Here is a 14556-nt window from a genome sequence, read left to right as displayed (position 1 = left end):
TGCTAGGCGAGACACCGCAGGCACTACGAGCACCTGCTACCCAAACACAAGTTAGTTGGCCTACATATTTGTCTTTGTTACAGCCACTCTGCTGGTGCAACCTGCCTCAATTTAAAAAAAAAAAAAAAAAAAGTGTTATTCTGGTTGTTGAATCTTCAAAAAATGTTGCGAAACAACGATATCACGAAACTGCTGATGAATGCCGTGTATCTCCTTCCATTTTGGGTCGAGCCCCTCTCAGCGTCTTGCCTCCGTTGGGGGCTCAGCCAGACTGCTCAGCTGGCTTTACCTCGCAGCTGTGGCCCGTGCACTGCTCGCAGTTAATTACAAGACCACTTCTGTACGACTGCGCAGTCAGCAGGTTCACTCCACGGTTGCTGAGGGGTTGCCGAGGCAAAAAAAACCCAAAAAAAAACTGAGCCTCAGACTTCCTCCTCATTATCTGCTCGCTTGTTATTGGGCGTCTCTCTCGTGCTGGTATGTACCAACCCTTCTGTCAGCGGAGTCGGGTACTGATTACTGTGCCCGGTCGTAGAGTAAAACATTTTTATTTAGATAATTGACAGTCAGGGAAAAAAAAAAAAAGACACAAGATCAAGTACATGATATGATTTGGCAGCAACACATTTCCATAAATTACAGCGACTTTGAAGAGTGTTGTCAGGATCTTCGATGTGTTTCCTTCGGCTCATCTTCACCGCAGCAATCAGCCCTCAGAACATCTCCTGTGAAAGCAAAACTGCTCTTAGATACGGAATGATGTGCTAAAATGTTACCAAAAGAAGTAGTAAGAAGTAATTGTCATTCTGTCTCAGTTGGTGTTGGCGAACCGGTGCATACCTGCTCCAGATCCTCATTAATGTTAAAGGCGAGCTCCTGTCTTGCTTTCTCTGCCTGCAGCCAACAAAGTGAATGCACATATTTAAACAGGCGAACGCTAACAGGACTTCTCTCCCTCTGCAATAAAGACGGCGGTAGCAGAATAAAGAAATGTGGATGATAGAGGCAAGATTCAGCTGAAGTAATTTATCACAAAGGAGAGAAGCAAATATAAACAAAAGGATGTATAGGGGAATGCCGACGGGCACTAATACTTCAAATACAGAGCGGCCTGGATATCACGGTGTTCAGTTAAGACGGCCAACATAAGAAAACCAGGCGCCAGGCTGCTGAAATACTCAAAACTCTTGACACAAAAGCTCGGCCCTGACGCAGGCGGGATGGTTGAAGGTTGACTTTTGATGGTCACTGAACTGGGCTGCATAATGCACGCAACATCCAGAACAAGGGCAGCAAAGAAATTACAGCCGGGCCTGAACAGAGCTGAGGTTCGTGTGAAGGACAGAATCAGACTGGACTGGGTGTTTTTCCTCCTCGCCTCTCTTAAGACTTCACAAAAGGGTGTTGTCGCACTCTGATTGGCTAAGAGGGAGAACGCCTCAAGATGCTCTCACACATTAATTAGGAGTCAGTCGCCACAACCCTGCGCACAGGTGATCTGAATCCACTGCAATCAGTCCAGAAGGATGTGGACAATCAAATAAAATACCGCACAATGCGACTGCTACGTCATTATTTACAACCGAGCTCTTCAAATCCACATTCTGAGCATCCACCAGTTTGAAAACAGCAGCTTTATTTTAGTTGTCAGGATGAGATGTCACCAGTGACGTTCGTGTGTTTCTCAGGCTCCGTACCCTATTGATATTTCTACAAGACCTGTCGTATCACGTTCTCATTACGTCTGCGTGACCTGACTGTCATATCATGAGGCAGACGGGATGATGGTGGAGTTCAAGGCGAGAAGCCAGGCACCGCAGTTCAAGACTGCGTTTCAACTTTGTAAAACACGGGTGGATATTTCAAAAGAAGCCTCCGGACATTCTCCAATCATGGAATTTTTGACAGGTTGGGTCATCTCCAGTGGCATTTGTGGCGACCCAAAAAGGTCATTTGAGACTGATGATGAATTGAGGATTAAAGATGGTCAACAATTTTTTGTCCACATTAAACCTGCAGAAGACGATATCTGTCCTGTCAGGTGCTCAAAAAGTTGCTTATGCTTTTTCAGGGAAGACAAAATCAGGCACATGGTAAGAACACCCAGCGTGACCTTGGTGTAACTCACAACTGTGTTTGTTGTGCCATTTAATGTGTCACACAAACCTTTGTGATATTTCTGTTTGCCCTTGTTGAACCAGATAAGGTGACAAAAGCTGCGCTCAATGAGGAATTTGTTACCGAGAGCATAAATCTCACTTTTCTTCCCCTCTTAATCCCTCCCTGTGTCCCTGACCTGAGAACCTTTGAACAGCAGGAGTTTGTGTGTGATGTTATGAGATGGATTTGTATGATAAGGTTATTTTATACCCCCGGTGGTGTGGGGGGGGTTAGGGTTAGGCCTACCTTTAGAGAGACTCGCCTCTCCGCGGTGGTCTGCTGAGCAAACAGAATGGCATCGTGGACGGAGAGGAAGAGATTACAGCGGTCAATGTTGCCTTCATCAAAAGCTCCTCCGGCCTCCAGCTCCTCGTACACCTGGGCTGCAGGAAGACAAATATCACACGAGGACCTGAACGCTGTGACGCCAGAGATCCATGTTCATGTGGCATTTCAAGAGAAATAAAATTGCTGTACTATCTGCTGAGGAGAGAACTCTTCACAACGAGTCGAGACACCACAAGTGAAACTTTCCCAGTTGATTAATTACATTGAGACGACTGTTTTCTCCAGACACGCCCCGGGAGAAGACCCAGTGTGGTTAGAAACCGGCCAGCAGTTTCCCCCTTCGGGATTCTTTTAGTCTGATGCGCCCTTTAAAAAAAAGCCTTTTTAACAACATCCTTGGCTCTGTGCAAGTGTGCCTGAAGTAAGCCGGTGTTCCCATTCCTTGTTTCTGTTTTTGTAGGATTGTGTTCTAGAAAGTCTACAAATAATAGGCAATAGGTATACATTTCCAGAACAGAAACACTGGATATACATTTTTGTTCAAATGCTTTACGGAGGGAATTTTGAAAAGCTCTTGTGTTTCATGTTTTCAGGAATAATATGTTATGTAAATCAGGCTATGAGTGGTTAAGTTTAGTGGACGATTATCTTTGGTATCAAAAGCTTTTATAAAAATGCTAATCATGCATTATCTAATTAGATATTTGCAACAAAACTTCCACTGAAGTCTGAAAGACACATTCATGGAAGCAAAACAGGCCAAAATTTCAAAACGGACCACAGCATTAAAAATGATTTCTGCCTGTAGTTTCTGGTTTTTAATTATCCCTGTGGATCATCTCTTCACCTCACTGTTTCGCTTCTTCACTCTCAAGTGTTTAGACGTCTAATCGTTGGCTTGTGGTTTCTACTCCGTCTCTCACAGGTGTCCTTCACAGACATTTACGGACGTAATGTTGAATGGATGACCGGGCTCCTGTTGCCATGCCGACTGTTCGGTCTAGCCAGCGAGTGTGAAATGCACTTAAGTCATTTAGGACGTTACCTTGAACGTTAGCCAGATATAGTTTGATGCCCAGCGTCGCGTAGCTTGAGTTCATCTGTGTGGGGAGATAAAGAGAAGACGACTGTTGACAGACATGTAGGAATGACCAGGAGTTTACACCAACACACCCACAATATTGCATTTTCTCTCATATTGAGGTTCAGTAAGGACATTTTGTCACAAAAAGGCTCAAAATAACATCTGTGCAGGAGACATCAGGGGTTCTTTGACTGTGGAGAGGCCGTCTGTGCTGGCTGCTTAACTTATTAACTTAAGACGTTTCTCCTGCACTTAAACCGTCTGTTTCTGTGAACATTTTAATATAATACAAATTGAAATGTTGAACTATCCACTGTTTATGCTTGTGTCAGTAATCTTGGACATGAGTTACGGCTAACTGTTAGCTGGTTAACTGACATGTGAAATACAAAAGTTTCATGTAATCTTAAAGCAAGTATAGTTACGTATAACAGCCCCACAAGAGTTTTTATAATGAGATGTTTAATTTAAGGAAGTATAGCCGGGCTGGTATAATGCCTGTGATGCCGCATTACAACATTAAATGTGTATCATTACATAAGTTCTCCCAAAATTGAAAATTCAGTCATATATCCTCGCTGATGGAAGGTTTTATAGTCCATAAGATCCCAAACTGATTTGAAAAGACGTTATTTATGGCCCAAGGTCGAGCCTGTGCACCCAACGAGGTGCAAGTGACTGAACACTCATTTTTGGGTGAACTTATCCTTTAAAGTTATAACATGATTCCCCTAATACTCAAAATAATCAGGTTATTATAGCCTCAAAATGTTGTTTATCATCATCATCTTTATTGTTGTTATTGTATTTGGTGGTGTTTTATTCAATTAATTCACATTCTGTGATCGGAACCTTATTTTTAAACACGCACAAAAATATGAGACTTTTCAGGTGGTAGTGTAAACAAGCTTGTAACCTTTGTCAACACTTTGATGCCCATCAGGTCTACGAAGCAGACTCCTGCCAGGTCGAGGATGAGGGTGTGGAAGGGCACGGGCTGGGACTCCAGCGTGACGGCGGTGGGACTGGGTGGCTCTCGGTCAGGCGCCTGCTCGCCCGGCTCAATGTCACTACAGTGGAAGTTGACATAGCTGGTGGGAGGCTCGGGTTTGCTGGCGCTGCCGTCGTTCATGTCAAAGTCATTCTGCAGTTCAAGCTGAGATATGGTCTAGATTCAGAGGGAATATGTAGAGAAAGGTCACGGGTTTTATTTTCAGATAACTGAGTGGGAAATATTCATGGCACTCAGTAAAACATGTGCGTCATGCGTCAAATATCTGATCCCACCTGCGACTTCATGGTCACCAGAGAGCTTGGTTTCCTCCTTCTCGTCTCTTTGTCCTTCCTCTCCTCTTTCGCCTTTTCCTTCTGTTCCTTTTCTAAGAACTTCCGCCTGGCCAGGATAAGCTTGCCCGGGTCCAGACCGGTCTAGACACAAACACGTAACTATATAAACACCCATACGTCACACAAACACACACGCCAAGAGGTCATTCTTGTCACTGTACCTTTCTGATGACCCTCTGCCGAAAGATTTCAGCATTTGCAAAATAGAGCGGCGAGCAGTAGTTCACTATCTTCACACCTGTTATTGACGTGACCTGTGGAGGTATTAGAAAAAGAAATACCCTTATATGATGTGTGACGACAAAAATGCACACAAATATGTACTTTTCATACCTTACTGTACACCTTCGGGTTCTTGTAGATATCTGTATCCATAATCTGAACCACAGACGAACCATTACGACTGCGAAAAAAAAAAAAACCACACACACACACAGTTAACACTCTGATGTGTCGTCTTATGGCAAAAAAAAAAAAAAAAAATGAGAGAGCGTATTGCAGAGCGGACTGTGCTCACAACTGCGTCTTGAATATCACCACCAGGATGGATGAGCCCACTCCAATAGCAACTCCATAAGGCAAGCTGAGAAAGAAGGTGGCCAAGAACGACACAACCCACACACACTGGAGGAGAGAGAACGACGGAATAAGATAAAAATATGGGAGGGGAAAAAAAAAAGACAGCACAATATTGCATGCCAGGCTTTTCAACTCACGCAGTCCAATTTGCTCTTTTTCCACAAGTAATAAGGGTCGGAGAGCTGCAGGAGCGTGTTCTTCAGGTTCACCGCGATCAAGGCTCCGAGCACCGACTGAGGAGAAACCAAGATTAGATCTGTCTTACCTGCGTTTAAATGTTTTGTCTATTTTTTTTAAGTATCACACTCTTCTGTCTGCCTACTTTTGGAAGTGGCTTCAGGTAGGCTCCCAGGGCAAGCATGGTGACCATCACGACCAGCATCACACACAAACTGGCGAACTACGAGAAGGCAGCGACAGAAGTTAGCAAGTCTGGGATATTTGCTGTGTCTCAATTCAGGGTCTGCATCCTTCGAAGGACCCGGCCTTTGCAGTCTTCGAAGCAGAGTCCTTCAGAGAGACCTTGTTAACCTTGAATCTTGGGATGTGTGAGGCCACAAAGGATAGTAGCGGTGCATCCTCCAAAATGAAGAAGCGTTTGTGGGCTACATTTAGAGGAGCCTTCGAATTGCCTTTGTGCTGCATTGTGAGGTAATTGGCCTTCAAATGTGGCCTCTGAAGGACGCAGACCCTGAATTGAGACACAGCAACTGTTTTCCTAGTAGTCCTGTACTTGATTACAGTTCTCTCCCCACCTGTGAAGTTCCACCAGCGCTGTCGACAGCCAGCGTCACAGACAGGGCGCAGCAGATCACGTGGATCTTAAAGAAGGAGCCGAGGAAGTTGCTGCAGCCGAGAGCCAACATTTCCTGAACGAGAACGTGCATTTGGTTTTAATACAACCAAATTAAATACAAATCTTCTAAGTAACGGAAGATATGCAGTTCCTCTACCTGGTTTGGATCCACGTCGTAGCCGTGCTTGGCGGCCAGCGTCCTGCCCATAGCCAGGTTGATGACATATCCAACGATCGCCAGGGAGAAAGCGGTGCTCAGCATGTCCTCCCACTGACTCACTGTGGGCAGGATCGGTGTGGGGAATCTGGAGAAGATTGCCAAGAAATAAAACTAAACTGGAGAGTAAAAGAATAAGATGCACAAGTAGTTTTGATGCTTTTCTTTTACCCCAAAGGAATTTCTCCCACTATGTCCATGTGATAGATCTCAGGAAGGTGCAGAGGGCCTGAGATGGCCGTGGCCACCACCACCTGCAGAGAGGACAGGAACGGGCACCAATCATCACTTTCAACCTCCAAAATCCAGGCAAAGAGTGAACTTTTGTGCTGAATTACTTACAATAATGATCTCCATTGGCACAGGGAAGGGCAGCTTGTGGCGGTAGCGTGCACCCAGCTCCTTCACCACGATCAGGACTAAACTGCTGACTAGAGCGAATACTAATGACGCTACGTTGGTGTCGGGGAGGCCTCGTATGATATCTACCAGAGTCTGTGACAAAAACAATACGATTTTATTGGCAGATCAGACCATCAAAGTGTTTCGATGTTCCTCGATTTTGATACGAAAGAGCGACTTACATATATAACAGCCAGCGGACCGCTGTAAGGCGGCACACTGATGCCGAAGATGTACTTGAGCACCGAGATGAGGATCTGCAGGCCTGCAGCAGTCATGAAGCCTCTGACGAAGGATTCGGACAGATAGATGGCAACGAACCCGAACTGCATGAAGCCGAGGCCGATCTACGCAGGAGTATGTTACATTTAGATGAAACTGTACGTCACTTTTCTGTCAAAGACACTGATCCTGCTGCACCAGGAGTACCTGTATGATGGCGGTGAGACAGGCCAGGGTTCCAGATATTCCCAGGCGGACGTTATTCATCTGGTCCGTGTCCACGACTGTAGCATTTAGAGTTTGATTGAAGTGACTGAAGTCCGACTCTGGGGCGAGCCTCAGACACACAATTCCCACCATGATGCTGAGGACAGCAAACGTACCTGGACATTTAAAAAAAAAAAAAAATTTAAAAAAAGCATCTATTTTCAATGCAATTCTGCAAACAGGGCAGAGTCGGAGGCTGAGCGCAGCTGATCTGCACCGTGCAGCTCTGGCAACTTATCACTGTCGTCACATGAAATCGCTGCAGATAAATCACTCTGATTTACCCGGGACCATCTGGTGAGCAGTGCCCATGAAGAAATACGGGATGAGGGGGAAGAATGAGGAATAGAGACCGTTGACAGGAGGGAGGCTCGCCAGGAGGGCAAATGCCATGCCTGGGAAAGAACAGACACCTTTTTTTAAACTTGTCACATAAATCATGTAACATATAGGAAAAAAAATAAAATAAGTTGTGCACTGGAGCCAACACTGCAGTAACCACCACGAGTCAGAGTGTGTTATGAAGAGGCATCAGAGCAGAGAGAGGAGGAGCGGTGACCGACCCTGAGGGACCTGGATGGTACCGGCGCTGACCCCGCTGATGACATCACACAGCAGGTTCTCTTTCGCTTTATACTTGGGGAGCCAGCCGAGCGCAGGCAGATGTCTGAACAACAGGGCCCTCAGTCTCGTCGCGGAGCATCTGACGGAAACAAACAAGAGAAACTCCTTTTGAAGAGCTCAGGTTTTTCTGGTTGTTGCTCTGAAAAAAGTCCACAATACATATTCCAAAACCTCATATGAAGCCGTAGCTACAGAGCTCTCCTCCGTTTGATCGCAGCACGAGGGCTTGTAAGAGGCGGAGTGTGTGTGTGTGTGTGTGTGTGTGTGTGATGGGGAAGACATGTGGGTTCATATTGACTGAGCGGAAGAGATTGCAGTTCTGTACCTGAAGAGTTTCTTCACCTTCTCTCCAACGGGGAATTGTCGACTCTTCTTGTCAAACTCTTTGTCGAAGTCTGGGAGGTTGTAAGCCGGCCTGTCAATCACATAACGCGGGCGGTCTGGTTGCATGGCTACAGCATATTGACACATAACACATTTTTAACACCATGACCTCAAGGTGCATCTAATGGACATGAACAACATATCGAAGCAGTTTAAGTTAAAAAAAAATCAATATCACTTTATTTAATCAGAATAGAAATGTGAAAGAAGCGGAATGAGTCGTGTTCAGATGTAACAATACTCTGTTACAAGTAAAGGCTCTGCATTTAAAACGTTGATTAACATTAAGTATCATCACAAAAATTAAGTACTTGAGGGTGAACAAATACATGAGTTGGCTGTTATTATCCACCAATCCTGGACTCTCACAGGTGTATTGGAATCATCGTATACGTCGTCCCATCATATGATGCAGAAAAAGATTGTTGGAGTAAATAATAATGATTGAATTCACAGTGAATTTTACTGTTTCGCTTTAGGCAATAAAATGTGTTTTGTATTCCTGTTTGATAAGTGTGTTAGTGTTTGATAACAACATTTCTGGATCATTTCACAGAAATGTGCCCGTCGGCCAATTCATGTCTGTATCTTAATTTTTCAAGCATCAGCGGCCCAAAACATCAGGTATCAGTCAAGCTCTAACAGAAAAGTATCCCTGTAGCATAACTGTAACTATTAATCATATACTGACATATCTTTGAGATTATTATCACTAACACATTAATGTAAATGCACAATTTTTTTTATTATTTTGAATTATATTTTGAATCTTTCTGTCAATTATTCAACTGGTCCTTATTCTTGAAATAATTCATAAACGTAATTAGTTTTTGGGGGGTAATCAAGAGAACAAACCTTGAAATTATCCAACATTTACTGCAATCATTCAGTTATTAATATCATTATTATCGTTAAATAATTTAAATGAAATGCTGCAAATCCAGCTGTGAAGTTGGAACCATCCAATTGACTCTTCCTCCAGATGTATTATCTAGTTTTTGACAAAACAATGTAGTTTATAACCTTTTGATATGTTTTGTATCCAAAATTAAGCTGTTAAATAATAACAGCTGTCAGCTAATTGTACAATATATACTAAAGTAGAGTATCTGAGTAAATGTGATGGAACGACATCAGCACTGACTTTGTTTGCACGTATTCGACATCAGATAGATCTGAGAGTTAAAACCTGGTCCCACTGGTGTGAGCTTCATGTGACATACATGGTTCAGTTCATCTTCAGGATCACGCTGCTGTCGTCTTACTTTTACCGGTACGTGACCCATTTGGAGTGCAGGGTCCTAATCTAACCTTGAAGGGTGAAGAATCAGCCAACAGGTTGCAGGACTGCTGAAATATTTGCTCAACACCAGGTAAATATGAGCACACGCTCAAGTTCACTCTGTGGGTCGTACAGTCCTCCCGCTGCAGACGAGACTTCTCAAGTCCATCTTTTATAAGAAAGTTAATGTATTACAGATACAATATTTGCAGCGAGGACATTTTACTATTAAGGGCAAACAAATGATCAAACTAGGGTTTCGATGAAATGTCTGGGAACGACTAGCTTTGAAGTGTAATTCACGAGAGGTAAAATGTTTGAGACTTTAATCAGGAGGATAAAAGATCAAGAATTACTTAATTTAAAGATGGAGTAGCAAAGAGATTCAGCACCATTTAAAAAAGATTCAAGGTAAGAATAATTATTTTCATCACTCTGTAAACAATGTGCATTTAGCAAACTTTCTCTGATTCATGTCTGAAACACTTTCTTACAGATTTGTCCTCTAATGTCACTGATGAACGAATCAAAATAGCAGCAAGTGATTAACTGACCTTGAGATCAAGCTCATTCTGTACAGTTTCATGTAAAAAGTCTGAAAGAAAAAAACACAGCACTGTACCTTTACTGTTGACGCACAACGTCTGCAGGCATTTGGCTCAGATGTGTGTATGACCACTTGTTTGATTACTTATCAAGTTATGCCGCTAAAGACTCCCGCACACTTCCTGGGTGGAGCTTGGAATCAAAAAAAAAAAAAAAAAAAAAGCTTGAAACATTTTGAGAACCTGCAGCCTTGAAAGAAATAATCCCTTATATTGTTAATGCATGAATCTGTGTCTGTGCAGGACAGAGCGAGAGAACAACGTGACATAATTAACAATAAATGTAACTTTAATGGGTTCAGTTTCTATATACATGTAGCATCCTCATATTCATTCTCTCCTCGACAGAAAATACATGTGAAGTTTCATGATAAAAAGGTACACACAAGCAAACAGCCTAGTTTAAACCCGACTTACACAAATCATACTACCTGTAAAAGAAGTGATACATATAAATAGTGTATTTCAACATTAAAAAGGGTGAGACAGAGATGACAATGTGTAAAACGTGATTTTGTTTTCTTGTTTCCCCCCCCCATTGTATCAGGATCTGTGTGCAAAACAATGGCATCAATATCGAAGACTAAAGTGCAATTATTTATTAAATCCATTTGTTGTTCTCACTTAACAGGAATGTCAGAATTTTTTCAAATGGACTCTTGACAGGAAAAAAACAAAACAAAAAAAAAAAGCAAGTCGCCCCCTGGTGGACACAAGATGAAAAGCACAAAATCCACAGGAATGCCTTTTCTTTAGTTCTTGTGAAAAAGAAAAAAAAGGACTAAAGCGTGTGAATTTAAAAGTAATAATAATAGTAATAATAATAATTAATAAAAATATTTCTCTAATTCATTCACTGACACTGAAGGGAACTAAGGGTTTGACTGAGTGGACACTAAGAAAGCAACTGTTCAGAGATGCAACTATGGAAAAGCTCATTGGTACAAACATTCAAGCGCTCCGACAAACACCGTCAGCCTCACATGAGCAGAGCGACCTCGGCGTTTTAGGTTTGGCAGGTTTAGGGAGTATTTTCACTTTCATTTTAAACAACTTAAAAGCCTGTTATGTCGGGGGTTTCCTTCTCCCTTGTTAGTTGTTTTAAGATTAAAACACTCCCATGATTCAAATCCGTATGTAAAACCACCTGCGTGCGTCTCTTAATAAATAGCCCAGATCAATTCATTCAGAAGCAGTTCCAGTCCTCAGAGGTTTAGACTTATGACTACTTACAGAGGAGTATAATGTGTGGGTTTAAAAGTAGGAGAGCAGGTTACAATACAAATACAGAGCTTGTTAAACAAGTGCAACAAGTGCAACTCCATGTGGTTAAAAAGTCAGATGACTTTTTAATCTCGCCATGTCTGCTTTTTCCTTCTCTTTGTTACAAACGCTCTTTGACCAGCTCCGGCTGGCAGCCTAAAACCCCTCAAAGTCCACGGCAGTCTTTGAAAACGCAGACTGACTTAGAAGTCGCTGAGGATGCTGATGTCGGCGAACTCCTGGCGGTATCTGTACGAGTATAAGGCCAGAAGAAAAGACCATTTGAGAGTCAGGAAGCTCCACACACAGGAGAGGTAGAGGCTCCTCGGGTCAGTGGGAGCTGTGGGACAGAAAAGAGCAGGGTGATGAATACATGCATCAGGAAATCAATCATCTGAGTCAAAAAAAGGATATGAGCTTTTAATAATACATGCTTGAGTCTTATTCTCTATTATACTGAAAATGAATCCTGATTAACTATGAACAGCAGAGAGATGATTACACTGCTTCTGTGTGATGGCGAGAGTCAGGAAGGTGATGAAGGCGACGACGGCCAACACCGAGAAGAACACGCCGACCGAGATGAAGAACTTGAGGCCTTTGAGCCAGGTGCGCCAGAAGTCCTGCAGGTACATGATGTGTGTGACAAGAGCCCAGAGCGCCAACACTCCTGTCAGAGACAAACACACACATTTTCATCCAGTGTATCACAGAGGCTTTATCCAAATAACTGGAGCATCATATCCCCGGCACAGTTTCCTAACGCCTGAGGAGATTTCTTCAAATAGTTTGTTTCACATGAACAACTCCACAAAACCTCAAAGTATTTAGATGGTTATCAAAATGTTTGCCAACCATGAACCGATTACAAAAGCTGTTGCTGATTATTTCACCGTTAATCGACTAGATGTTTTTATTTCTCAGCTTTAACTCTACAAGTTACAGCGACACCAATAAACGTATCTGTAATAAGAAATTATTACAGATACGTCAGTAATGTAGGGCTGCCAGTGACAAAAAGCTTGATTGTGTTGATCATTTTCTCAATTAAACGATTATATATGTCCATAAAATGTTGCTAACTTTTATCCAAAAGCCTGAAATGATGTCCTCAAATGTTATGTTTTGTCTGAAGACAAAAAGATAAAACATTCACCTTTAAAAAGGCTTAAAACCAAGGATTAGAATGTTTTCCTTTCCTTGTGATGATTGATTATAGTTGTAAATAAATTCAAAAGTTTACCACTAAATCAACTAATTACTGAAGCTCTGTGGTGCTGGTGGATATGTCAACCAATGCAGTACAGAAATGGCAAACTACATCTACCTAGAGAAGTGAGTTTGCAGTTATTTAGTGTCTTCATTAGGGCCTGACTGATATATTGATCGGCCAATATTATCCATCAATACTGACCAATCAATCACTGAGAGGAAAACCTATTTATGTAGAATAAGAAGCTGGGATCTAATTCTGACTGAAGTTTGTTGTTTCTGTGCACTCATGTCATTTATAATGTAAAACTTTATCGTCAAACTACTCTGTCACAGATACATATCTGTGTCACAGGTGTTTGATGACCACATTTGAGCGTGTGTGTGCATTCTGATAAAACAATATATCAACGTTTCACTCCATAATATCAGTATTGATTACAGGAATCAGGTATCGATCGGGTTATGGTGTTTATTAGATGAATGGTCAACCTCAGAGCACTGACAAGCTGATTCTTGAACTGTATAAAGTTCAGATAGTATGAAATAAATCAATAAAATGTCCAAAATGACTGAAATTCTTTTTAAAAAATTGACTTTGTGTCAGAGTACATTACATTCACGTGAGGGTGAGGGAGGGGATGAGCTTCAAATCTGGTCATGTGCACAAATGTGACCTACATTAGAGACCGAATACAAACAAATACTGACAGTAAACAAAAGTGTTGAATAGATTTCAGCGTCGAAAGTGAAAGTGGATCCGAACAAACACCTTGTGATGGCCATGATTGTTTTGTGCTGTTTGACTTTTCAGGCCTCGTACAGGGATTAGCCTCATTAAATCACCCCCCAAAATCACGTGATGGGAGACAAATCTACCCACCACAGGTACATTTATCATGACAGTTAAAAGCTAAAGGTGTGTTGACATACCTGACAGGCCTCCCATGGCCGCCGTCCATGGCTGTTTGTATGCAATATTCCAGACGAGGAAAGCCGACAGTCCAACCAGGGTGCCAAAGGTAGCATACCCTATGCTAATGTAGACTCGGTTGTTTCCCATCGCTGATTTAAAAAAAAACAACAACAACAACAACAACTCCTGCCGACCAAATGTTTGTCACAGACGAACGAGATAACAGGTAAAAACAGGCTGGAGTTAAGCTAGCAGCAGCTTACCGCCACATTATGTAACTAATATCCGCGATACTAACGTCTGGAAAACGTCAAGATGAATCCCCCCCCCACCCTCCTTCAGTCTGGACGACCTGTGGGAACTGTTAGCCTGAGAAATAGATGAATATCGGCCGGTGTTGGTGCCTAAAACGACACACAAACTCCGAGATTTCAAGCTAACTGGCAGCTACGAAATACCGACTGTTTATCTGATGTCCGCCGCAAAGATGGTGTGTGGTTGAGGAGGGCGATAACTCTCCCACCGCTGATCTTTGTCTTCAGCGGAGGCCACGACATATCCGTTAAAAACTACATGTCTTCACTTTTATCAGTCTTTACATGTATCTCACTGGAAAACAAAACTATAAATACACATTTTTTTGTTGTAACTGTGTAGAAAAATAATGAATCTCTCGGGTGGATTTTCAGCGATTTGTCCTGAAGTCAATTATCATCTGCACATAAAATATCTTTGTACTGAGGAAACCCCCGACTGGCCAGCGCAGCGCCCCCAGTGGCGCAGAGCGGAACTGCAGGTTCAGATTTAAATGCCCAAAATGTCATAATTTGATGACTTCAGGCACATTTTTTCTGGGTTATATAAGGGGTACATTAAGGGGTTGATTCTAAAGGCATTTGTGCTTTTAA

At 42.5% G+C, this 14556-nt stretch overlaps 2 protein-coding genes across 6 annotated transcripts; both read right to left on the bottom strand.

Annotated features, from left to right (window-relative positions):
- Nucleotides 1-532: 532 nt before the first annotated feature.
- LOC119023383 (solute carrier family 26 member 9-like) lies at nt 533-10429 on the bottom strand. Of its 5 annotated transcripts, none has more exons than XM_037105271.1 (22): nt 10275-10429; nt 9682-9821; nt 8312-8438; nt 7926-8065; nt 7647-7757; nt 7303-7478; nt 7056-7220; nt 6814-6966; nt 6643-6725; nt 6412-6559; nt 6214-6327; nt 5781-5858; nt 5596-5691; nt 5397-5503; nt 5213-5282; nt 5041-5133; nt 4820-4960; nt 4449-4700; nt 3494-3548; nt 2407-2543; nt 841-894; nt 533-725 (listed from the first exon to the last, which is right to left on the bottom strand). In XM_037105271.1, exons 3-22 carry the CDS (start codon nt 8434-8436, stop codon nt 714-716), a joined length of 2310 nt encoding a protein of 769 aa, XP_036961166.1. In that variant the 5' UTR covers nt 8437-8438; nt 9682-9821; nt 10275-10429; the 3' UTR covers nt 533-713. The 5 variants fall into 5 exon arrangements, with proteins under 5 accessions (XP_036961166.1, XP_036961169.1, XP_036961168.1 ...); XM_037105274.1 differs by having other exon boundaries at nt 8312-8401; XM_037105273.1 differs by lacking the exon at nt 10275-10429 and adding an exon at nt 10207-10221.
- A 96-nt stretch (nt 10430-10525) lies between these two features.
- slc48a1a (solute carrier family 48 member 1a) lies at nt 10526-14111 on the bottom strand. The gene is made up of 3 exons (XM_037105276.1): nt 13666-14111; nt 12023-12190; nt 10526-11860 (listed from the first exon to the last, which is right to left on the bottom strand). Exons 1-3 carry the CDS (start codon nt 13793-13795, stop codon nt 11724-11726), a joined length of 435 nt encoding a protein of 144 aa, XP_036961171.1. The 5' UTR covers nt 13796-14111; the 3' UTR covers nt 10526-11723.
- Nucleotides 14112-14556: the final 445 nt, after the last annotated feature.

Source organism: Acanthopagrus latus, chromosome 7 (assembly GCF_904848185.1).
Source record: "Acanthopagrus latus isolate v.2019 chromosome 7, fAcaLat1.1, whole genome shotgun sequence".
Taxonomy (NCBI): domain Eukaryota; kingdom Metazoa; phylum Chordata; class Actinopteri; order Spariformes; family Sparidae; genus Acanthopagrus; species Acanthopagrus latus.
This window is presented reverse-complemented; position numbering and strand designations above follow the sequence as displayed.